This window comes from Eretmochelys imbricata, chromosome 10 (assembly GCF_965152235.1).
Source record: "Eretmochelys imbricata isolate rEreImb1 chromosome 10, rEreImb1.hap1, whole genome shotgun sequence".
Taxonomy (NCBI): Eukaryota; Metazoa; Chordata; order Testudines; family Cheloniidae; genus Eretmochelys; species Eretmochelys imbricata.
In genome coordinates this window covers 57777786-57803521 of record NC_135581.1, presented here as the reverse complement: position 1 = coordinate 57803521, position 25736 = coordinate 57777786, and the positions used below count along the sequence as shown (strand labels likewise).

General features: G+C 46.2%; 1 protein-coding gene across 1 annotated transcript; it reads left to right on the top strand.

The window, feature by feature from the left end:
- The first annotated feature begins 1566 nt into the window (after window positions 1-1566).
- Window positions 1567-25433, top strand: FAM81A (family with sequence similarity 81 member A). Its single transcript, XM_077829231.1, has 8 exons — window positions 1567-1613; window positions 3038-3311; window positions 4045-4163; window positions 20989-21118; window positions 23076-23182; window positions 23956-24091; window positions 24545-24740; window positions 25312-25433. Exons 1-8 carry the CDS (start codon window positions 1567-1569, stop codon window positions 25431-25433), a joined length of 1131 nt encoding a protein of 376 aa, XP_077685357.1.
- The last annotated feature ends 303 nt before the right edge of the window (window positions 25434-25736 follow it).

Sequence of the window (25736 nt, the reverse complement as noted above, 5' to 3'; positions counted from 1 at the left end):
TTATCTTGTGGCTTTGAGGTGACTTTAGCAAGTCTCAGTCCAGTTCACAGTAGAGAGGTATCTGTTAGACCTGGGTGGGAACCAGATTTTCTGTTTCATGGGAAATTCCATAATTTAGAATTTTTTTTCTGTTCTGAGACACAACAAAATCAAAAAATTTGAACGGTTTCAGAGTAACAGCCGTGTTAGTCTGTATTCGCAAAAAGAAAAGGAGTACTTGTGGCACCTTAGAGACTAACCAATTTATTTGAGCATGAGCTTTCGTGAGCTACAGCTCACTTCATCAGATACATGTATCTGATGTATCATGTATCTGATGAAGTGAGCTGTAGCTCACGAAAGCTCATGCTCAAATAAATTGGTTAGTCTCTAAGGTGCCACAAGTACTCCTTTTCTTTTTGAAAAAATTTGAAGTTTCCCATGAAATGAAATTAAAAAAATTAAATAAAATACAGCTGTTTCATTCTGATTTCAATAACATACAATTTTTAAAAGCCCTGAAAAATTGTTTGGAAACAAAACATTCCATTCTGAAAAGATCAAAATGGAACACTTCAGCCTTATCAGGATGTTCTGTTCCATTCTTCTCATGAAAAAGAATTCCATATCAAAATCAACATATTTCCATAAAAGATATAGTTTTCAACGAATCAGCATTTTCTGACAAAAATGCTCCATTGGAAAATTTCCAATAAGCTTTTGTGTCCACATCACAAAGCCACCAGAGGCACTAACTGGAACTCTTCTCTGATGAGAGAGGCCAAGAACTGAATGTCAGATTCATCCCTGTGCAGAAGACAAACACTAGACTTCTGAACCACTTGAGTTCCCTATAGGCCTTTCATGGGGCAAATTTCACCTGGCCTAAGCCCTGACATAATAATATCCTCTCACCCCTAGTAGTTGTCCTGTTTGCGGACTGGTGTTAGGAAGTTCACTTTGCCACTGCCTGTGCCAATCTTGTTCTGGGAGGAAGGATGGTCCAGTGGTGAGGGCACTGGCTTAAGACATGGGGAGCCAGATTCATTCCTTGTTCCACCAAGAACCAACCTCCTGTGCGACTCTGGACAAGTCATTTAGCCTCTCTGTGCCTCAATTCCCCAACTGTAAAAAATTGGGGTATTAATGCTTCTCTATTTCAGAACAGGGTTGTGAGCCTAAACACATTAGAGACACTAAACCGCTCTGAGGTCGACTGATGAAAAGTGCTATATGAGAGAGGCTTTACTATTATTAGTTCTGTGGATAAACAAAGAACTACAGCCTACAGGCTTGTCAATCTAGCAGCTTTCATGCATGCTGCATTCACTTGAAAAAGCTTTTTAGTTGTTTTTAGTCATCTAATTCTCCCCCCTGTTTTGTTGTGTTATATCAAATTTTGGATGCAAGTAGTCTGAAAGCAAAATCATGGGCAATATATCAAATGTCTTCCAATGTCAGAGTTGTTAGCATAATCTTAAGGTTCACTTAAAACAGATACACAAAGTCATTTCAGTGCCAGATATAAACAACTGTTAAATAATTTAATGTGTATTTTCTCAACAGACATAAATTATTGAAAAGAAAATGGCACAACGAAGCCCAATCTTTCCGACACTTGCCCCTACTGAAAGGTACAGTCTGGCATGTTAGAAATCTAGAATCTACAGAGCGCAGGAGTATCTGTGCTTCTCCTTTAATTCTCTATTTACAATCATGCTTAACATTGTAGCTTTTGTACTTAATGCAACAATTAAACTAAATTAAATATGGTAGACATATACTCTGCTTATCCAAATCATGGGCCAAATCCTAAAGCCCTTGGCTTTTATTCAGTCCTTTCTCAAGGAAAATTTCTACTGGCTTCAACTGTGATAGAGTGAAAACCCAGGACATCAGGACTTGTCCCAGTGGAAGTCTTTCACGAGTAAGGAATGAAGGTAAAAATTTGGGGCCAAATTCTACGCTCATTTACACCCTGGTTGCATCTCCATTAACTTACATTGTGCTATAATTTCACTGAAGTGAAAACAGAATTTAGCTTTCACTTCATGATTTTGCCCCTGTGAATATCAGATAACATATACAGCATACAAGAAAAAAAACTAAGGTGTTTAAAGAAAGTAACTAAGAGCTGTTTAAAGGCACAAAGGGGCATTAGGCACCCAATGCTCATTGACTTTCAATGGGAGCTGAATACCTATTTTTCTCTTTGTGCCTTTGAAAATCTTTCCCCCAAAGGATTACAAAACTTAACCTCTGCGAAAGACTGCGTTCATTGATGGCCGGATTTTCAAAAGTCTCAGCACCTCAGCAGCAACTATTGCTTTCAATAGAAGCTGCTCAGCGCTGAGCTCTTTTGAAAAATCTGCACAATTATTTAGGTGCCTAAATGGGAGCTGATGTTGCCTTAGAGACTGTGAGAAGCTTGGATTTTGTCCCTCCTGGATTTACAAAGCTTTAGCGTGCATTTATTCAGCTCCCAAGAGAAGTTTTTGGATGCATACTCCAGGAGTAGCCTTACTGGGAGAGAAGAGAATGGATGCAGATATTTCTTCTTAGTCTATTTTTATTTAACTTTATTGCAGTTATTGCATTGAACAAAGATGGATAAAAAGCAGCTGCAAAGTTTGCACACATGTAGTAATGCTTGCAAAATTTAATCAAAAACATGCTGAGTTCATGTTCCCAGCCAAAGTGCTTTGTCTGTCTTAATTTGTCCCAAAACACACTAATATCCTTTTAAGTGCACATGCCTGGGTTAGTCACCCTAAGTGAGGTGGGGAGGAGGCCCTGATCTCCCTTTACACCTATTACGCATGGCAGTAAATGCTGCACCTGCTTATGTACAGTAGTGGGCCTCTCCCTGGAAGTGTTCAGGATTTCTGGGAGGTAGTATTCTTTCTGGAGGCACTCTACCTCCCAGTGGTTCTATTAAGGTGGTATCAATCTTACATACATGGCTGTGGTTAAAAGTTACAATAGAACTGTGAGTAAGGTCCTCAGTATCTGGCAACGCATTAATAATTCATTTGTTTGAATATATTTCTTTTGTTAGACGGGTTCGAAATATACCACTACACAGCCAAGCTTTGACCGCAGTCCCATTAGCATCTGCAAGTCTAGTGGATCAGCTAGAAGACAGAATTCTAAGCCATGAGAAAACAACTGCTGCCCTTGTGGAACACGCTTTTCGCATTAAGGAGGACATTGTTTCCACTTTGCATAGAATGCAGAACAAAGGAGGAGGAGATCGGTTGGCTAGGCAACTCTTAGAAGAACACATCCGAAACATAACGGCAATAGTGAGGCAGCTTAACCGGGACATTGAGGTATGTTCTGATTCTTTCCCGGACCTGACCTCATCTCTGCTATTGACGCCAAGAGTAATAAGAAAATTTAGTAAGATTTAATATGTGATGCAAGTATAAGATCTGTGTGTACATCCTTACAAAGTGCATGCAGAGTACGTAGTTCTTTTCATGGCTATAAAAAAAACCATACAGGGTGGCAGAAATTTAAATATAAATTCTACACAAACAGTTTTGCGGTGCTAATCTATTTCCTTTCAACACAAAACTAGAAAATGTAAGAAATCATCAGTTAATGCAGCACTAACATGCATTTAAACCTTAGTTTAAAGGCCCTACCACCTAAACATACTCAGACTCCTCACCCCGGCAAGAAAAACTCCCTTTCATTTTCCACATGCACCACCCACAATGCACACATCCAGGTGATCCAATCACAATTAAATATGCAACCTTAAGGCTGACGTCTGCAGATATTAGCAGGGTAGTGGTAGATGGACAAATATAGGCTAGTATTTGAGTGCCCAATTCTGCTTCCAGTGTGACTTCAGTGAGAGTTGTGTGAGTAGACTGGGCCCTGAAAATCAGGAGAAGCCATAAATGAATATAATGCATCACTTTCTGCATGCCTATAAAAACAGTTATTAAAATTAAAAAATAGATTTTATATTTGGATTTAGCAAAATATAATAAGTGGCCTATTGAATGTATAATTGACTTATTGAACTCCCGTTTGCATATTAATGCGTTATAGACGCTGCAGGAACAGATACGTGTCAGGGATAACCTCAGTTATGGAACTAATTCTACCTTAAAGAGCCTGGAAATGCGGCAGTTGTCTGGTTTGGGAGATCTTCGGGGGAGAGTTGCAAGGTAAGTGTCAGTTTTGGGGGTATTTTTTGCAATCAGCTGATTTTCTATTAATCTTGAAGTATGCCTTTTACATTGAATGACAGTGGGTCAAATTTAACCTTGGCTTAACTTCCAGAATGAATTTGGCTCAATGTTTTCATGGCAATGCACAATAATCTCCTGCCTTCCAGTATCAAATATTAAAACTAGTTACATGACTTAATTCTTGAAATTAGATTTCAGTTAATGGGCTTGAATTCTAAAAATGCTTCAGTTTGGTTCAGTTTTAGAAAGGACTGAGGTTCAGGCTGGGTTGTCTTTTTTTTTTTTTAAAACTAACTCTTTAGCTCACCTTTAATAAAGATACCATGGAACAGTTTGCGTTCCCAGAGAGCAATATAAAATTATATATTGCTTTTGAATGTATTTGAAGAAGTAGAAACAAACTGGTTACTCTTATTAAACGTTAGATAAACTGCATGTTATTCCCAGGGTTTAAAGTAAAGGGGAGTGGAGGAAAGCATAGAGTGATAGAGATTCTACAGGCCAAGTTAAGCCTTCATATAGGCCTGGTCTACACTAGCAACTTATGTTGGTATAACTATGTCGCTCAGGGGTGTGGACCGAACTCCTGGTGTAGACAGGGCTATGTCGACGGGAGGGCTTCTCCTGTTGACGTAGCTACCACCTCTCGGAAAGGTGGATTAACTATCCTGCCAGGAGAAGCTGTCCTCTCAGTGCAGGTAGCCTCTTCGCTGAAATGCTGCAGTGGTACAGCGGCATCAGGGCAGTTTACCTGCTGCAGCATTTTAAGTGTAGACAAGACTTTGTTTTTAGATTATACTCTCAATGACACCTGGGTAAACCTACTTACAGCTGGCACCGATGACAAAGAAGACACAATCGGAAGGTAGTGGGGTTGCACACGTGTAGATGAGGACTTAATTTCGCATACAGAACCTTTATGATTGATGGCTTCTGCCGAATTACATCAGGGATGAATTTGTCCAATTATCTGGATTTTTGAAGACATTCTATTCTTTTTTGCCAGACCAGTTTTGTTAGTTGACTGCGGTTCATCTGAAATTATAGTTACTGATACCTTCAAAAGGTCAGAAAAACCTCAGCTGAGGGAGGTGAAAGGTTAAGTTTCTGTAAGATTTCCTGGTGTCTATATTGAGCGGCATATAGTTTCCACGTTGACTTGTTAGCCCAATTTTCAAGGAGTGGTTTAAACAGGGTTTAAAGCACTGATTATAGAGGACTGATTTTTTCAGACAGACATTCAGTCAGTTCTTTTAAGCACAGCAGGAAAACAAAACCAGCTCTTGATTTGTTGTCTTCAAGTCAGACAAACTATTGAACAATATTTATTTATCACTGAAGGGTCACTGCCAAATTCATCTGCATGAGTCTTCCTGCATAGCTCTCTTTCATATAAAGGTTTCAGAGTAGCAGCTGTGTTAGTCTGTATTCGCAAAAAGAAAAGGAGTACTTGTGGCACCTTAGAGACTAACAAATTTATTTGTTAGTCTCTAAGGTGCCACAAGTACTCCTTTTCTTTTTTCATATAAAGGATTCACAGTGAGATTCTACAAGATCCCATGTTTGGAGCAACACAACTAGTGCCAGCTTGTGTAGCCTTTATTCACATTGGTGAGTGCTCATTCATGCAAGTAGTGCCATTGAATTCAATGAGAATACTCACATGAATGAGAACTTGTAAAAATGTGGCCCTGAATGGCTAAGTGCTTAAAATGGGGGATGATAGTGGGCTATCAGCACTTAGACCATTATTTCTTCTTGATATGTTTACTCGGGGAAGTTCATGCTTTTCCCCTAATAATTATAACTACATGACAGATTACACAAAGTGCAATGCTCAAGGTCAGTCATCAGAGTGCCTGGGGCTGGACATTCATGTTCATTATTGAGACAGAACCAGTTTATTTTCTCTTGTTGTTTGCTGTTTCGTGGTTCCCCATCAGGCATTTTGTTAAAATCTTCCCCGTGAGGGGAAGAAAACTTGTTTTACTTGTAAATGCTGAATTAAATTAGGACATTGTTCTGTGAGAGTGAATGAAGTGCCTTCAGTTACAAGCACATTTTGCTGTAAAAATTCCCATAACTCCTGACTACAATTTATCATTATTTGTATTACAGTAGTGCCTAAAGACCCCAGCTGAGACTGCGACCTCATTGTGCTAGATGCTATACAAATATATAGTGGGAGACTGTTCTAAATTGCTTGCAGTTATTTCATCAATAAATTTGAAATTAACTCACTTGTATAATTTCACCCAAACTGTTCCACCAGGAGAATCCAAAGGGTGAGTCTGGCCTGCTGGCTCTCAGGCTAGATCTAGGAGTTAACTTTTTTGACCATCTTCTGTAAGAATTTGAGTGTTAATCCAGGGTTCTGGCCAAATATCAACATGGGTGATTACATTCTGCCTATCTAAATTCCCCTTGCAATTTCAAATGGATATTGTATTATTTCCTATCATAAACCATTCTATAGTGGATCTCATCTGTACAGTGTTGAACAGCTATTCTGTTTCTTCTTCCAGGTAGCTGCATTTCTCGGTGAGTGTAGTGTTATCCTTATAGACAGATGCTCTTGAAGCATAACACAAATCCAAACTCCCCCAAATTCTGGAGAAGTTCAGACCTGAATCTGAACTTCACAGCTGTTCTCATCTCTATAAAGGGATGAGACTAAATCCCTACAGCTGAATACCCTCCAAACTCTGGGAAAGTTTAAGTTCAGATTCCAGCTTGTGCCTCATGCCCATCTCTACTTACTTTTATTTGCTAATCATTTTGAAAAACACTTTGAAATTGTTCAACATGAAAGATACTGTATAAGTCCACCATAAATGATTAATATCAATAATAAATAATCAGCATCATTAAGCTAACTGAAACTTTTATGAAAGATTTAGGAACATGAGAATTGCCATACTAGATCAGATTAGTTCTCCATCTAATCCAGCATTTTGTCTCTGAAGTAGCCAGTCCTGTCTACGGTCAAAGGAAGTTAAAAGAAGCCCTTCAAAAGGCAGGTAAAGGGAATAACATGTCAGTAGGGAAAGCTTCTTCTTTATCTGCAGTCATGAGAGGTTGATTTATGCCCTGAAAATGAGAGATTATATTTCTTCCAAAAATTTTTTTTTTTTAATTTTTGTGTAAAAGTTTGGATTTACCCCTGCAGCCCCTCCTGCCGGTAGTCATTGGGAATTAGCTCATCCAGCCCTGCAGCGCCCTCTGCAGGCTGGTGATCCACCTTCCCGCCAGCCCCCATGTCCCTCCCAGGACCTGGTGCCCTTTTCTCTGGGGTGCTGCCCCCCGGCAGTAGCCCCACACTCTCAGGTTCTGGGTCTCCCCACCCAGGGGAACCCCCACCCTCTAACCCCAACTCACCTCAGTTTGGGCTACTGCCAGTCCCCACTTAGCTCCTTGTATCGGGGGCAGACTGCAGCATATACACCACTCATCACAGGCAAGGGGGTTTTGGACCTGCTGCCTCCACCTACCTGTGGGCTGCCCCTCTGCAGCCCTGCACCTATTCAGCCTCTAGTCAGGCCTGCAGCCTGAGGCTTTCCAGGCCAGAGCTCCCAGCAACTCTGGCCCTTCCCCAGCCCTGCTCCAACCTAGGTGTCCTGCTTGGCACTTTGCAGCCAGGCCCTTCTCCCTCTCCAGACAGAGGGAGACTGACTGGGCTCTCACAGCTTCTTATAGGGGCCAGCTGGACCTGATTGAGGTGGCTGCGGCTGCTCCTTTAACCCGGCTGGGCTTTTCCCCACAGCTCCAGCCCTCTCTCTGGGCCAGCCTCAGCCCGTCAGGGCCGGAGTGGGTAACCACCCCACTCTAGGAGGGAGGGTCAGTCTGCTCGGGCTGCCCTGCTGGCTGGAGCTCTCTCCTTTCTCTGGCTGCCCTGGGCTGTTGCTGCTGGCTGGAGCTCTCTCCTTCCCTGGAGGACTACTGCTGCTGCCACAGCTGCTGAGTGTGTGGGGGGGCCTTGCTGGCCTGCTCCCCCTCCCCCCACCTCTGGAGGGAGAAGCCAGGACCCCACTACTGACACCTGTGGGGGTCCTTCCTGCCCGGACGCCAGGGCTGCTGGAGCTGCTGCTGCTGCTGCATTTGTTCTGGGGAGCTGCTGGAGCCTGGAGCAGGAAGAGGACTAATAGGACCATCGGCTGCTGGGGGAGCGCACAGACCCTGGAGACCACTGTGGAGGGGGCCATTGAGGACTGAGTGATTAACTGCGCTTTTGTGGTGGGGGTCCTGACTGTGTTTGTGGGGAGGTAGGGGGTGTGGCGTGCAGCCTGTCCCCAGTCCATGTGTGTCCCCAACCACCACCATTGCCCCCTCCACCACCCCCACCGGCCACATACCATCTGCCTCAAGCTTCTGCCTCTAGGACTCAGCTGCTTGCCTGGCCTGCCATGCCTGTTTCCACCATTTGGGCCTGCAGCAGCAGCCAGCCAACAGTGACTTTTCGCAAGCACACGTGCCGCCCCTCCTTTTTCGGACTGCCTCCCCTTCCAATTACAGCCCTTTGCCCCTCAGCTTTTTTGCCTAAGCCCCTTGCGAGCCCAGTTTGTTTGCCTACCCATTTCCCCTCCACGGTTTGGTTTGTTTGTCCTGCCCTGGCCCGATGGCTAGCCCCTGGGTTCCCCTGCCACCCCCAGCCTGGCTACTCCCTTTCCTTTGCAGCCCCCCCCTTGTGTGCCCATGCCCCCCTCTCATGTGCTTGTGTCCCCACCGTTTTGGTTGATCACTGCACCCCCCTGATGTTATTGTGACCTTCCCTCCCCTAGTGCAGCTAGAGGAGCTGCACTTCCACCCTAGGTCGGTGACTGACCCCCCCCACAAGTCCTTGATAGCCCACGAATCTGCCCTCCCCCCCCCCCCCCCGTTTTGGGCGCTCTCCTCCCTGCCTGCAGCCTAGCGGGGAGGAGTGGTTGACCTGCTTCCCCTCTCAACCCCTTTCTCTGGTGTTTTTTCCCCTCCTTCCCAGCTCATCATGGCAGGAGACATGACGGGTGGGTTCCCTGGGGGAGACCCCGCTCCCCCCCGACACCTCCTATAGCCTCTACTTCAACCGCCATTGCCGAACCACTGGCTATTGCCCCCGCTGGGGCACCGTCAGTGGCGGGCAATGGGGTGACCTCCGCTGCTGCCACGTCTCTTTCCCCCTCTGATTCCGGGGGAGCTCCTAGCTAAAAAGACTAGGCCTTCCATGGCAAGGGCTGCCCCCACTGCCGCGGCCCTGCTATCGGCCGCAGCGTCCCTCCCTGCTGTTCCCTCCACCAGCACCGTGGGTGCCACCCCCTCCAGCCCCCAGAGCGTATACCCGGGTGGCGGCGGCCCCCTGCCAATTACTTTGTCATCTCTCCCAGCCACCGCCGCTGTTACCATCCCTACCGGCCGGGGCCCCTTCCCCACCTTGACCAGAAAGCACGGCGTCCATTGCCTCCTGGTGCCTGCCTTGCCCTGGAGACCTACGTGTGGGCGTTGGCGAGGGTGGCGACCTCCAGAATGTATGGCAAGGTCGTCTTCTTCCTTGCCTCGGAGGCCGCCGCCCAGGAGGCGGTGGCGAAGGGCCTGGCAGTGGGAGGCATGTTCATCCCCCTGGAGCCGCTGGAGGACCTGGGTGCCTGTGTAGTCCTGACCTCTATTCCTCCTTTCCTCCCCAATGCTGCCTTGCTGCCTGCCCTCTCTACCCTGGGGGAACCAATCTCTGTCATCAGCCCTCTCCCGCTGGGCTGCAAAGACCCCACCTTCCGTCACGTCCTCTCGTTCCGCCGGCAGGTGCAGCTTCAACTGCTGCCAGCAGTGCGTGGTGGAGAGGCGCTCAAGGGGTCTTTCTTGGTCACCTACCAGGGGGCCCATTACCGGGTGCATTATTCCATGGGAGAGGCCCGGTGCTACCTCTGCTGGGTGATGGGGCATGTCCTGAGGGACTGCCCCTTGGCCCAGCACGGAGGAGCGCCTGGGACCCCCGAGCCCTGGCAGGGCGCCAGCCCCATCATCGCCAGCACCCCTGGCTGCCCAACACCCGGAGCCGCCCCTCCTCCTCCTCAGCCCACCACTTCTCCCGCTCAGGCCCAAGGGGTACTTCCCCCAGTGTGCCCAGATGAGCAGGAGAGCCCTGCCTCTGCTGCATGCACTCTGGCAGGGCCCGTAGAGGAGGGTCCGGTGGGGGTATCGCCGGGCGTGGGAGAGGGCTCGCCCCAGGGGGAATCTGCCCCCCCTCGGGAAGGCAACGGTGGGGCAGCACGAGTCCCCGAGTCATCATCCTTGCCCCCTGACCCAACACCTGTTACTCAGCCCGCAGACAATGCCATGGAGGGCTGGACACTAGTACGGGGAAAGCGGAAGGCTCGAGCTCCGCTCCTGCCATCCGATGCAGAGGCCCTCCGGAAAACCAGGAAGGAGGGCACCGCTACCGAGCCTTCCACCCTGCCCACGGCCGAGTTCCATCCACCAGTGCCGGCTGAGGAAGATGTGGCAGCACCGGAGAGGAGCACCGCCCCTCCATTGGGGTCCCTCCCCACGGAGACCTCCAATAGAGCCCCTCCTGCCACTTTGACATCCAAAGCCCCTGTCAGCCCCGAAGCGAGCACGCTCCGGGCGCTGGCGGGGAGGGCCTCGGGGTGGTGGGAGGTGATCTCCCCTCCATTTATGAGGAGATTGAGGCCCTGGGTCTGACCCTGGTCACCCAGGGGGAGGATGACCCTCTGCCAGTGGGCCTCGACCTGAGCGACCTCACCCCGGCCCTCCCTTCCCAGTGCCCCTTTCCCATAACCCCTGCTTCTGCTCCTGCCTTTGAGGGTCCCCTGGACTCTTTGACCTGCCCGGCCGCAGGTGACACTCCGCTGACGGCCGCCGAGCCTCCTGAGGCGAAGGCTAGTGCCTCGCGGCCAGGACCCGAGTTACCAGGGGTATCCCCCGTTGGTGTGGGGCAACCGACTTCCTTCCCGTGCAGGGGCCCCACTGAAAATTGCCCACCCTCTGATGCCGTGGCTGTCACACATGCTGGGCTCAGGCTCAATGGCAGCACTGGGGACCCCCTCCCCATCCCTCAGACCCCTGAGCCAGACCAAGAGGAGCCATCTCCCAGCGGCCCAGCTACTGGGGCCCAGGATCCTGCCTCTGCCCCTCTCCCCGACCCTACTCCTGACCCCGTCCCTATTCCCTCCACTTCCCATAATGCCACTGCCACCCCTGGGGCCGTCTCATTCCCTTTCCCGGAGGATGACCCCCAGGGAGCGGCCTTTGTGTTTCCCTGTCCCGACTCACTAGGGGCTGCTATCTTCCCTCCGCCGCCCCCCATTGACCTGGGGTCTGAGGCGGGTCAGGTGGCGCCGGTCCATTGGGTGCCGTGTCGAGGGTCTGCCCCTTGCCTGCCCATCTTGGTGGGCCACGGGGCTGTGCCAGGGGCCCCACCGGAGGTCAACTGGGGGACAGTGACCCCCACACCCCCATCGGTTGCGAGACGATCTGCGGGAGTTTCTAGAAGACATCTGTGGTTCCCGCAATAAGGTGCAGCTTGCTCTCCAGTGATGGGGGGATTTTCACCAAATCCTCTGGGCTGTGAGGGCCCTCATGGGGGAGGGTAAGAGGACCAGGAAGCAGGGCGCCATGGCTTACCATCGGGCCTGCGGCTTCAGTGACTCCTTGCTCACCTTCGGGGTAGGTCATGGTTTGCTGCGCGGCCCACTGGGGGCCATGAGCATCCCTGCTGGCAAGGATCCCCCACAGCCCTCCTCATGGCACCTATCACCTTTGTAACACTGAACACCCGGGGCTGTAGGATGGGTCTCCGCAGGTGCCGGGTGCTCTCCTTCCTTCGGGAGGGTGGGTACTCTGTGGTTTTTCTGCAGGAGACCCGTACGGATCCGGCCGCCGAAGACAGCTGGCAGCTGGAATGGGGGGACAGGGTCTATTTTAGCCATCTCACAGTTCGTACGGCTGGAGTGGTGACCCTGTTCTCCCCCAACCTATGGCCTGAGGTGCTGGGTGTCGCTGAGGTTGTCCCGGGCCACCTGCTGCACCTCCAGGTCCGCATGGAGGGGCTTGTAGTCAACCTCATTAACATCTATGCCCCGACATCGGGCCCGGAGCGGATGCGTTTTTATTAGCAGGTGTCTGCCTTCCTCGGCTCCATGGATCCTCGTGAGTGCCTGGTCCTGGGCGGGGACTTTAACGCCACCCTTGAGGAGCGGGACCGCTTGGGAACCGAGCAGAGCCCGGCTGCCGCGGATATCCTCCGAGAGATTGTCGAACATCGCTCCCTGGTGGACGTCTGGCTCGACCACCATCCGGACGATGTCTTGATGTTTACCTATGTCCAGGTGGAGGTCCATCGGTCGTACCACTCCTGGTTGGACCGCTTCTACTTGTCACGCTTCCATCTTTCACAGGCCCACTCCTCCACCATCCGGCCGGCCCGTTTTTCGGATCACCATCTGGCCACCGTGATGGCCTCTCTCCGTGCGGAGAGGCCGGGGGTGGCCTATTGGCATTTTAAAACAGCTTGCTGGAGGATATGGGCTTCGTGGCGTCCTTCCAGGAGTTCTGGCTGGCCTGGCGAGGGCAGCGGTGTGCCTTTCCCTTGGCGCAGCGGTGGTGGGACCTGGGGAAGGTGCGTGCCTGGCTCTTCTGCCGTGACTACACCCAGGGTGCCAGCCGACAGAGGGATGCAGCGATGGAGCAGTTGGAACGGGAGGTCTTAGAGCTAGAGAGGTGGCCACCAGCCCTGAGTATCCATCCCTTTGCGGAGCGTGCCGGGAGAAGCGGGAGGAGCTCTGTGTCCTCGACGACCATTGGGCCCACAGTGCTTTTGTTCAATCCCGCATGATCTTCGGGAGATGGATCGCAGTTCCCACTTCTTCTACACCCTGGAGAAAAAGAGGGGGGCTAAGAAGCACGTCACCTGCCTTCTAGCGAAGGACGGCACCCCCCTCATGGATCTGGCGGAGATGTGCGAGAGGGCCAGGACCTTCTACGCACATCTTTTCTCTCTGAATCCGACCGATCCTACCGCTTGCAGAGTGCTCTGGGATGGACTCCCAATGGTCAGCGCGGGTGACCGGGACCGGCTAGAGCTGCCTCTCTCTTTGGCCAAGTTCTTGGAAGCCCTCCACTGCATGTCCACCAACAAATCTCCGGGCATGGATGGGCTGATCGTGGAGTTCTACCGTGTGTTCTGGGACATCCTCGGCTCAGATCTAGTCACTGTCTGGGCCAAGTCATCATAAAGCGGGGTCCTCCCTCTCTCATCCAGGCGAGCTGTGCTTACCTTATTGCCGAGGAAGGGGGACCTCCGCGACTTACGGAATTGGCGTCCCGTCTCGCTCCTCAGCACGGACTACAAAATCGTAGCGAAGGCCATCTCACTGCGGCTGGGGTCCGTGCTGGAGGACGTGATCCGACCAGACCAGACCTACACTGTCCCGGGCCGTACCATCTTTGATAACCTGTATCTGGTCCGGGATCTCTTGGAGCTTGGGTGTAGGGATGGTCTGTTGTTCACCCTCCTGTCCCTGGATCAGGAGAAGGCGTTCGACAGGGTGGACCACGGGTATCTCCTGGGCACTCTGCGAGCATTAGGTTTCGGATCCCAGTTTGTGAGTTTTCTCCAGGTGCTGTATGCTTCCACAGAGTGTCTGGTCAGGGTCCAGTTGAGCCTGACCAGTCAGCTTCGGGTGGGGAGTACAGCAGGGGTGCCCCCTCTCGGGCCAGCTGTACGCTCTGGTGATCGAGCCCTTCCTCTGTCTCCTCCGCAGGAGGTTGACGGGATTGGTGCTTCGAGAGCCGGAGCTGCAGCTGGTCCTGTCGGCATACGCCGACGATGTGCTTCTTGTGGTCCAGGACCCAGATGACTTGGTGCGGGTGGAGGCTTGCCAGACTGTACTCGGTGGCCTCCTCTGGCCGGGTCAACCGAGTCAAGAGCTCTGGCCTGGTGGTCGGGGACGGGTGGCAGGTGAGCTCCCTCCCACCCACGCTTCAGGCCATCCGGTGGAGCGCGGGTCTGCTGCTCTATCTCGGCGTTTACCTTTCTGCCATGCATCCGTCTCTGCCGGAGAACTGGCATGGTTTGCAGAGCAGGGTGACGGAGCGGCTCTGGAGCTGGACAGGACTACTCAGGTGCCTCTCCCTTTGATGGAGGGCACTGGTACTCAATCAACTAGTCCTGTCCATGCTCTGGTACTGGCTCAACACCCTGGTCCCGGCCCCGGGCTTCCTGGCCGACCTCCAGACAGCAATTCTGGAGTTCTTTTGGCCAGGATTGCACTGGGTCTCTGCAGGGGTCCTCCGTCTGCCCCTTGAGGAGGGAGGGCAGGGTCTGAAGTGCCTATGCACTCAGATCCATGTCTTCCGCCTCCAGTCCCTGCAGAGACTCCTTTATGGTGCAGGTAGTCCGGCGTGGAGAGTACTGGCGCACGCCTTCCTGCGCCGCCTCTGAGGGCTCCGATATGACTGGCAGCTCCTTTATCTCGATCTGAGAGGTCTTCCGCGAGACCTCTCTGGACTGCCCGTCTTCTACCAGGACCTCCTCCGGACCTGGAAACTGTTCTCGGCGACCAGGTCCGTGGCGGCCACCAAGGGGGCAGATCTCCTCGCGGAGCCCCTGCTACACAATCCCCAGCTCCGTGTGCAGGTGGCGGAGTCCCCCTCAGTGTGCTAGAAGTTGGTCCTGGCAGAAGTCACCAGAGTCGGAGACCTCCTGGATTACGACCGGGGAGACTGGCTGGATCCCCTGACGCTCGCTCAGCATATGGGACTCTCCAGGCCTTGTACTCCCCGGCACGTACTTCAGGAGGTGAGGGCCGCTTTGACGCCCGCTGCTCGGGTTTACCTCGATCGGATCCTGCACGAGGGCACACCCCACCCACCCACCACCCCAGGCCCTCCGGACCTTTTCATCAGGCCCCTGCTCTGTGGACCCAACTGGTCCCCCCGCCCCTTCTCCGTGAACCGGCTGCACGGTTCGTTTCCAGACTGCACCAAGGAAACATCTTTACATGCTCGTGTTCCACATTCTTTACTTCGTCACCCTCGCGTCCCGCCCTGACACAAAGTGGCAGGACCTCCTGCCACCTTTAGAGGGTGAGGAGCCCCAGTAGGCCAGTCTATGCTCCACCCTGGTCCCAAGGCCCGCCGGGGATAACAGCTGGCGGCTCTTTCATGGGGCCTTGAGCACGGGCATGTATTTGGCGTGGTTTACCCCTGTCCCAGACACCTGAACATGAGGGCGTGAAGGAGACTCTGGCGCATGTTTACTTGGAGTGCACCAGGTTGCAGCCCCTATTCCGGCTCCTCACAAATATCCTGTTACATTTCTGGCTGCACTTTTCTCCTCACTTCCTTCTCTATGCACTCCCTATCCTTGGCCCCACAAAGTTACAGGATCTCCTGGACAACCCTCTCCTGGCCCTGGCTAAAACAGCCATCTATAAAACCAGGGAGAGGAGGTTGGCCAATGGAGACTCCTGTGACTGTGGGGCCTGTTTCCGATCCTCTATCCGTTCACGTATCCGGGCAGAGTTCCTCTGGGCGGTGTCCACTGGCTCTCTTGATGCCTTTGAGGAGCAGTGGGCACTGTCCAGGGTTCTCTGCTCGGAGTCCCCGTCAGGCTCTCTTCTTTTGACCCTTTGACCGCACTCCTGTCCCTGTTATTTCATTAGTTGTCCCCCGGAATCATGTGGTTTCCAGGTCCTGTATACCCTTCCCTTAGGCTGGGGGGGGAGGTGGTCCTTAAGCAGTGAGCGGGCTCCCGCCTGTCCTCTTCCCGGAACCCAATAGGTACACTTGGTTATTACAACACTGGATGATCTTTTCAAAGTGTCTTAGTGGTAAACTGATATACTGTAGCACACATGTTCAGATGGTCCATCCAAGGTCCCACATACCAGTGAAGCCTACTGTTATAGGCTTCAATGGTTTTAAGTTATGCATAAATACATAAATGTTTAAGTTTTGCCTTGCATTGGCCCCTGTGCACTGGGGTGCATTTCCTTGCTATATGAATGGAACAGCTGTTAAAACTTCTGCGCTCGGTGAATTATGTTCATTATGTTTTTTCACAAAAGCATAGAAATCATGAAATACTTTTTAAAAAAAAACTGATAAGCTATCCTGGGTGGACTGGAATGCTTTTTATCCTTATTACAACTAGCTGCTCTTGAATATTGTTCTTTTGTCCCTACAATGTTTGCTCCTTGGTGAATTGTGGGTATAATTCCAACAACATCTTAAGATTTGTATCATAAGACACAAAGGAAAGCAAAAGCCCAGAACTGCAGCATGCTTTACAGAGTGGAGGTTGTATCTTGCATCTAGCAGGTGGAAGATTATTCTTTAAAACTATTTTGAAGTTTTAAAAAATCTTAGTCTTCTTTTGATCTCATACTTGGAAATGCAGTTTGAGCTTCCCTCTTGCTTCTGGCTTGACCTGTCTCTTTTAACTTTCCATGTCATTATGAACAGAATTTTTAGAAGGGCTCAGAACCAGGAATTGGGGCCAGATTTCTAAAAGAGCTCAGTTCCCATAAAGGCACCAAAATAAATAAATAAAAGCATGCTGATGCCTATGGCATGTGCAATATGAAAACTCACTGAAATGTTACTGTGCTTGTAGATTCTTCAGCCAAATGATATACTGTTAAATTTTTGGTTCCAGACACATAGGAGTAAACAAGCATTGTGTGCTTGGTTACGCCCCTTTCCCCTGAGCAGGCAGAATGGGGAGGGGCAGGGACTGACGCATCCTGACTGTTCCTGACACACAACCGTCCCATCACTAATACACCCTTTGCTTGTGAGGCAGAACAGTGCATAATGTGTAACCACTGCTACCCTGAGTAGCTTGCTTGCACATTTGAATATACATCACGCTAACTACAAGTCACATGAGTGTTGTACAGGATTTAGTCTTAAGTAAACCATTTTTGTACTTGTATGTACCTCCTGCAGAATAGTACTTGGTTTGGTGCCCATATGCATATAGCCACTAGCGACAGTCAGGGTATGTCTACACTTGGAGCTGTTGGTGTGATTCCCAGCTTGCACAGACATACTTGCACTAGGTCTCATTGAGGTAGCGCACTAAAAATAGAAGAGTAGCTGGGGTGCCACAGCAGCAGCGAGCGAACAAGCTAGCAAAATACAAACCTGACTGAAACTTGTGGGTACATACGCCACACAGCTATTCTATGTTGCTGCTAACTGTTACCCTGGCTACACTACTGTTTTTAGCATGCTAGCTCAATGCGAGCGAGCGTGCGTATGTCTATGTGATCTGGGTAGCACACCCACTCCAACTGTAGGCATAACCTCTGAAGTAGTAGAACAGCAGACTCTCCTCATATTTGTCCAATGATTTCTTAGCAACAAAAACACTTTTCAGTGATTCATAAAGCTAAATACTCCTTTTGTTTACTGAGATTTGGAAGGCAGCTTAATTGTGCAGTTTATATTAAACACCACTGGTTTCTGCAATTATATTCTATATTGAAACCCAGAATACTTGGTTTACAAAGTCAGCTCCTTCCATGTTATCTTTTACTTACTGAGCGCCTATAAATACAGAAGTTTGTAAAGGGATCTTGCAGTAAACATTCTTAAAAAAACAAAACAAACAACAAAATATACTTTTGGCCTAAGCTCCAAAAATGTGTGCTTGCAATTGCACACGAAAAAATGCCTGTGAAACTAGGTGATATTTGTCTGGCCAAAATGGGCATATTAAGCATGCAAATGTACACTATGTATTTATATATTTGTTTGCACAAAATTCTAATTGCATGTATAACCCTAGTAACTCCACAAACAAATTAGGTGGGTGACTGGATGTGTATTTTTGCATCCACCTTTTTGAAAATCGGGTCCTTTATGTCCTGTAAGCTCAGCACTTAGATTTCAAGTAACAAGTAAGCTGTAGCTCACGAAAGCTCATGCTCAAATAAATTGGTTAGTCTCTAAGGTGCCACAAGTACTCCTTTTCTTTTTTTGAAAATTTCTTCAGAGACTTCTTCCAATCCCACTCTTTTGTATCTTCATATTTTTTAAATGATCTCACTTCAGGTAAATATGTGCCACGTATTTTTTATTTGGCCTTTGAAAATCTGTTAGGGTACAAAGAAGTGACTTTTTCTCTTTTGTGTTTATGTCCCACAAGCCATTAGCATGCTTTTGGCTAGGTGTGTGGGCTTGGCAATATGATTTTGTTAAAGATAACAGCACAAGGTATTAATTAATACTGCAGGTTGGATTTTGATACATTTTTATTTAAAAGAACTTTATAGTCACATTAGAGATTGGCCAAAAAAGAACCTGAAACTAGAACTCGTTCAGATTTCAGAGGAGTATGACTGGAGTGGTGTTGGATTTGTACACCATCCTCAGGGTTTTGTTACAAAGTAAAATTCAAAACCATAAAGAGGTTCTGTTTTTATCCTAATTTCGATGTGGCCAAAATCTCATTAGAATGGTCACTGTAATGAGCTTTTGGCCCAACAGAGGTGAAGTCTCTTGAGATTGTTAGTTTGTCTTTAAATCTGAACCAGAGTTATTTTAAGAAACAGGTATTGCTCAAATTGTAAATCATGCTATCTTATTTTTTGGTTGGTACCATTTGAAAACCAGTGGAGACATTCATTAAACATTCTTTTATCATTACAAACCTTTAACTACAGATTTACATTCGTGTAATGGAGGTCAGAATCTGGCCCCATAGCTGCAGCATATCTGTACTTTCTTCTGGGAAGATACCAACCACATTCTTGAATGTACAGCACTGAGATAGTCTCTCTTTTGACCATACTGTACAGAGTACTGAATAAAATTTAAAGAAAATCCTAGTAAAATGAACATTAAGAGCATGCTGATGTCTTAAGACTTTGAGTTTATGCCTCCACAGTTTGTCATATGGTACCAACCAAAATATACCTGGAGAAATATAAACCAATATGTTCCGTTTATTCCAGATTAACATCAGTGTAACTGAGATCAGAATCTGGGATACTTTGGAAATCCCTTATGTTCTATACCATACAACCAGCTGCCCCCTTTCAAATGTACTCAATTTCACAAACAACAAAGATCCACTATGATCTTATGAGCCAAAAATAACAATGTGCCATAAAAATTATGGATGCCTGTTGCATACATTTGCTACAGTAGTTTCAAAGCAATTGCTTTTTATGCTTTTCTATGAGAACTCAGACACAAGACTAACCACTTCTTGGAGTCCATGTACTGTTGGTGAATAGACACAGGATAATTTCATGTCTCTGGTTTCCACTAATGGTAACTACATAGAGAGATTTAGCCTCTGTTCTTTCTCCAAACACTCCACAGATACCCTAGTCTGGAGGTACATCTTTAGTCCTATGTTGACTTTTTTCATAGATTCCAAGGCCAGAAGGGACCACTGTGATTATCTAGTCTGACCTCCCGTATAACACTGGCCAGCGCTTCTGCAAAATAATTTTTAGAGCATATCTTCTAGAAAAACATCCAATTTAAGTTGTTCTTGCTGCCCATATCACGTTTCCTCCAGTACACTGAATTGCTAAATGATGATTTTCTAATGTGTTCTCACTTCTCTATTAGTTTGCTTCTTTTATTATTTTCATATTGTAGTTCTACCATATTGCTAAGTGTCTTCCCTTCTGTTTGCCATTTGAGTTGTTACCTTTCAAGCACAAAGGGAAAGTAACAATGATACTTGCTATAATTCAGATGATGAAAGTGCATCCCAGAGTGAATGCTTTCCAATTGAAATGATACCAAAAATGGTTAAAATGTGAGATTAATTTGGATAATGGTTTAGCGTGCTGTTGCTTGTCACATTCCACACCTGCTTCTTCCAAAACCTTAACTGCTATCTGATCTTAATCAGTTCCGTATATTAGATTATGTAACTATGACAGTTACATATTTCACTTAACAAAAATACACATTACTCATACTTTTGAGAGGTCTTACTCCTGAACCGACAGTACCTATATTTTTACAACTCATTAATGCATTTATTGTATTATTGTAGATGAAATCTATCAGTCAAAAATATTTCTGAAAAGTGGGAGAAAAAATACAGGCATATACTAGAACACACCATTTGTCTTGAAAATGTGGTGGAATTACAGAATATTCCAATGTGCAGAAGAGAAATGGTAAATCTTATGGCGCAGTTCTGCCAATTCATGAGGCAAAACTCCCATTGCTTTTAATCGGAACTTACCTGGAGAGAAAAAAACCTCAAACTAATGACTGCAGAATTGGCCCTGAAGTAGTTAATATGGTTGCATGCTATTATTTTGTGAATAGAAGTATAAATAAGCATGTAAAACCCAAAGCAGCTTAGGTGCAATAATTTAAATATGCTTTTTATAATTACTTTCTAATTGCATCTTGTAAGTAAACTGTGTGAGTAGCTGCCTGTGTGGCAGACTAATGGCCAATTACACACACCTTAAGAGATGTCTGATGGATCATAAGGAATAGCGTAAGGTACTGAAATTGTACATCCTTGAATTTGTAATGTGATTTCCATAAGCACACCTTTTGTCCATATGATTTCAGAGCTGAGATCTACCGCAGGATTGCACCTACTACAGTATGGAGACTTATACCAGTTATGGGGCAATTAGGTGGATGTTAGAGACATCAATATTTCTTTGAATCTCATAGAAAATAAATGTTTTGCAGGAGAGACTGATACCTTCATAGAAATGTCCATTCTAAAATAGATATATTTTTAAAAGTTTGGTCTATACATTTTGTTCAGCAACAGTTATCCATTGCTTTGGTATTTTTTTTATCTCAACAGGTGTGATGCCGGTTTAGCCAGATTGTCTGCAGAGCACAAAATTACATATGAAAGACTTCAAAGCCTAAGCAAAGATCAACAAGCTTCTAAAATGATCTTGGAATCTAAAATCAAAGAGGCAGAAATACAGGTATGTTGTATAAAACAAGTGATCCTCATAGGAGGGAGAGTTTAACTTCATGAACAAAAACACCATATTGTTAAGCTAATGCCACTGGAGTTGCTGGCTTTCAGAAGAAACATAATCAAGGTCTTGACCATTTTTACTCATTAAAGATGCCATGACACTCTGTGCAAATGTAGATGCAAATGTGTCTGCTCTGGAATCCGGACCAAATCTGAATTGGTACGTACATTTCACCTACTTACATTCTTCTATTGCTCTAACTGGATAAAGTATTCATAATTTCCTGTCCCTAAAATGTTCTTTAGTGGTTGCGCGTATTGTTCTAATGTCTCTGTGAGCAACCCCAGTAATGGCTGCATTTCAGTAGGGGTTCCCTCTGGGTTAATTTGTGGCATTCAGCCACAAACCAGAAGTGATGCAGAGCCCCTGCAAGAGCACCAGGAACACTTTGTACCATGCAGGCACAGTTTCCACGAGTGCTGCTCCTTGTGCATTTTTCACAAGCCATTTGGGTTATACAAAATGCTGTATATAAGAAAATAGTTATACAGAATGCCATGATGCACCAGCCTGATTCCATGGGCGAGTATGGAGGGAGTGATGCCAGGGCTTTTCCTGTCTCTTTCTGTTTTACAGCAGACATGCAGGTGAGGGACAAGCTTTTTGCTTGTTCCTGTGCACTAGCATGGCCTCACAAGGGCCACTCACAATCTAGACCTATATCTGTGCAGTAATAATTCTGTCAAATATATCAAGTAATCCCACTGAGTTAGCCAGTGGTACTGTAGGTATATTAGTCACAGAGGAAAATCAATCCCATGACACTTCCAACTTCTATATTTAAACCCTGATCAGAAAAGAGCTCAACAAAGACATTTTCCATGATTCAAGTAGGTTACACTTACAATTTTAAAACATGGAAAAAAATCTATATTCCGTAACCTGCTAACTACAGTCTCATTCTTCATGATACCGTAGTTGAACATTAGCATTTCCATTGTATGCCATAAAAATTTCACACTGATCTAAAGCTTGGCACACAAGAGCAGTCTGATAATTCACTTTTTTTCTTACTAGCTTTTAAAACAATCTGTTCTGTTTTAATGAATGCCTCAAATATAGAAGCTGATTTATAGAAATGGATTGGTTTAAGATGCATTTTCTACACTTATATAATTAAAATATTCCTTTAATTTATAAACTCAGATTTCCCATGTGTTGAGTAACTCAGGTTTCCCAGGTAGTGAGGTATAGAGCTCTTAAGCAGTAACTTTTAAAATTACAGTTTTACAGAGTTTGCCAGCACACTGACTGCTGGCACAGGGCCTGTTCTCTTGATGGGCCACATTTTACCTTCAGTCTCTGTGTGTAAATACCATTGTTGTCAATGAGAATTCAGCATTGGAATGAGGTTGTAACATGACCTGATGTGTGCACATGGACAATAATAGGAATTAATGTGTGCATTTGGGACAAATCTTATTTTCCTCCCTCCCCCATACTCTCTCAATGGGTTTGGAAAGTCCAGAAGGTAATGGAAGGAAGGATGAGGGCCTGCCCAAGAGGTGTGTACCATGGGAAGTACTCCTGAGAGCTACCTCACACAGGGAGGTTTTGGAGGTGGGGTGCGGCTAGGTGATATTCCTCACCTACTTACAAAAACAGGTCCAGGCAGATGCTCTTACTGCAAGGAAACACAGCTCCCCCCCCGGTTGTTGCTGGCTGAGAAATTGTGATCTTAGTAATGCTGCCACTCCAGTTGTGTGGGTTAGTACATTTTGCATGATGAGGACAGTTTAAAAAACTAAAAGGAAAATTTGCAAGTAGGTTAAAGTTTGGGCCCATCAATTAGAGCAGCGTCCCTTTAAAATCTTCACTCATAATATGAGTATTTATGTTCCAAAAAACAATGTGTGATGAGTTCGAGGAGAAAAATAGTAAATTCAGAATTCTGTTTCAGATTTCTTACCTTCTGAGCAGAGTAGAGCAGTCAATAATGCAACAAGAAGCAAAACTGAAGATTGCCTACAAAGAGAGCAACCAACAGCTCCACCTTCTGGATGTTAAGTGAGTACTCACCTTGTTGGAAAATCATGCTATTTATACATCAAGGGGCTAGTCTTGCAAACCCCACTATGCACCTTTCTGTATTTTTAGGCACCTAAATACTTCTGTAAATCTGGTCACAAACCACTTTGAACTAAATTTGTAAAACATTGTGTGCCAGATGTGAGTATTAAGACCGGGAAAAGAATGTATACTGTATATACATGTGCAGACAGCCAGACACGGAATTCAATAGTTGTAACATTTTCAGACTGACTGCAAATATATGTGTGCACATAGAGTTACTGCAACTATCTCAGCACTATGCCAAAATGAGAGAGGCAAATGCATAGGACTTCAAATACTACAGCACATTGAAATTTATACATGTAGATCCAAATCCTAAAATCTTTACTCAGTTCTTTCCAGTCCAAACTCTCATGGGCTTCAAAGACTGTAAAGTGAATGGGATGCCACACTTGCTTCTAGGCTATGACATACTATTTCTTGAAGGGTCTGCATCATATATGCCTCAAAATACTGCAACCATATTTTGTGCAACTAGTTGCTGTTCTATTACATTCTCTCATCCTTGATTATCTGAAACTATTAACATAAACCAAGGCTAGCAGTGTGAAATTTCAAAACATTGCATGAATATGCTGTCAAACATGCTATGGAGGAAAAAGGGGATTTTTATGCTGATTGTCATAAAAACTCCACAGCCCAGTGATCAAAGAACCTGAGATGCTCTTGTATATTTGCAAACATGCTCATTTATTTTATTCTCGTAGATTAAAAGGTGCAGTAGAAGAACTCAGCAGCCAGATATTGTCTGCCCGCAGCTGGTTGGAACAGGAACATGAACGGATTGAAAAAGAGCTTTTACAGAAAATTGATCAGATTTCCTTGGCCCTTAAGGAAAAGACTGTAGGTTTCTGTAATAAAAGAATAAACTGTTTTGAAAATACTTCTAGAGATGTATACAAGCAAATGTTACTGAGTTGGCATTTGGTGGGATTTTCAGAAGGGCTCAATATGGGCATAAGTCCACTGCTGTTGATGCAATGATAAAATTCCCATTGATTGGGAGCTTTTGAAATGCATCCTATAATGACAGATAAATCTGAACATTACTTTTAAATTTACAAATATTCTATCTTAAAAATAAAATGAAGAAGCAGCTTACAGTGACCCAGCCAATTTGAGAATTTTTATTAACTATATTCTATAACTGCTTAAACGTTTAAATCTTGTATAGAAAATTATAAGTAAGCATTGCTGCTTGTTGCATATCTAGGGAATGAACAGTTTATTACCCAAAGAATTTGGTAATTTATTACCCAAAGAATAACCAAATATAATTATTTTCACTGATCTCAGGAAATGAGTGAAAGGGCCATAGAGATGAGATTCAGCCAGATGTCAGAGAAACTTGATAAAATAGAAGAAATTCAAAAAATAACCATGGAGGAACATGGAACAAAACAGGCTGAAGAGAAGATAAATATTCGAATCAGCAAGCTTCAGATGGAGATTAATGAAGATATAAAAGAAATGAAAGCTGAAGTTAATGCTGGTAGGACCACTACTGTCAAGCTTTGTACTCTGAATTCTGCTACCAGAATTTAGCTATGATAATAATACTAATTTGCATTAATGTCTCTTTCATCTGAGGATCTCAAAGCTCTTTACCAACTTTGGGACCGATTTTTCAACTGGGTGCATAATGGATGTACCTACAAAACCGTGCACGCACCTGTTGCATGCACAGGTATCTGCACAGTGGGTGAGATTCCTACAAAGCACAGAGCGAAACTGAAATAGCTTTAGATTTCTTGTTGTCGTTTTCTTTGTCTTTAGAAAACAGAAGAATTCAGTAGTCTATTGAGGGAGTAGCCAGGCAAGAGGGTGTGGACTTGTGCTTGCCAACAGCTCTTGGCTGCCATAATGTGTATATGGGCACAGCTCCATTGACTTCAATGGAGTTTCACACATCTACACCAGCAGAGAATTTGGCCCGGTGTCTGTCTTTATTAGGGACATTTGCTCTACTGATAATGAAAAATGCACTGTTATATGTTGAATTTTGCTTTCTAATGTTCTTTAGTTTTAATAATAAAACTAATTCAATTTCTATCTGTAATTAGGGTTTGCGGCTATCTATGAGAGCATTGGGTCCCTACGGGAAGTTCTAGAAGCCAAAATGAAACTTGACAGGGATGAGCTACAGAAGCAGATTCACCAAATGAAGCAGGAAGTTCCGACATAGGGAGAGTCAAGATCATGACTGATCACAAGATTTATTCAGAGAGAAGAGCATTTATGTGTCTAAATAGGCTATAACCTCATTCCAATTTGTAATTAAGTGCATGTACCAAATAACATGCTTCTGTTCCACAGGTGTGTATGTTTACTGTAAGCGGTAAATGCAAGCTTTTAATAGCTAAGCTGATAAATAGTTTTTAGGGGGCAAAGCCCTAGCTCACCACTGTTTTACTCCAGTTGATTTCGGTGGAGTTACAGCTGTTTAAAAGTGGAGTAACACATTGGTGAATGTGATGCCAGATTTGTT

Bases quoted from the DNA above. Each gene is read 5' to 3' on its own strand.
- FAM81A (XM_077829231.1), top strand. From the start codon at position 1,567: ATGGCACAACGAAGCCCAATCTTTCCGACACTTGCCCCTACTGAAAG. The intron at 21,119-23,075 runs GTATGTTGTATA...ATTCTGTTTCAG, and splicing joins TCAAAGAGGCAGAAATACAG to ATTTCTTACCTTCTGAGCAG. The intron at 24,092-24,544 runs GTAGGTTTCTGT...CACTGATCTCAG, and splicing joins TGGCCCTTAAGGAAAAGACT to GAAATGAGTGAAAGGGCCAT.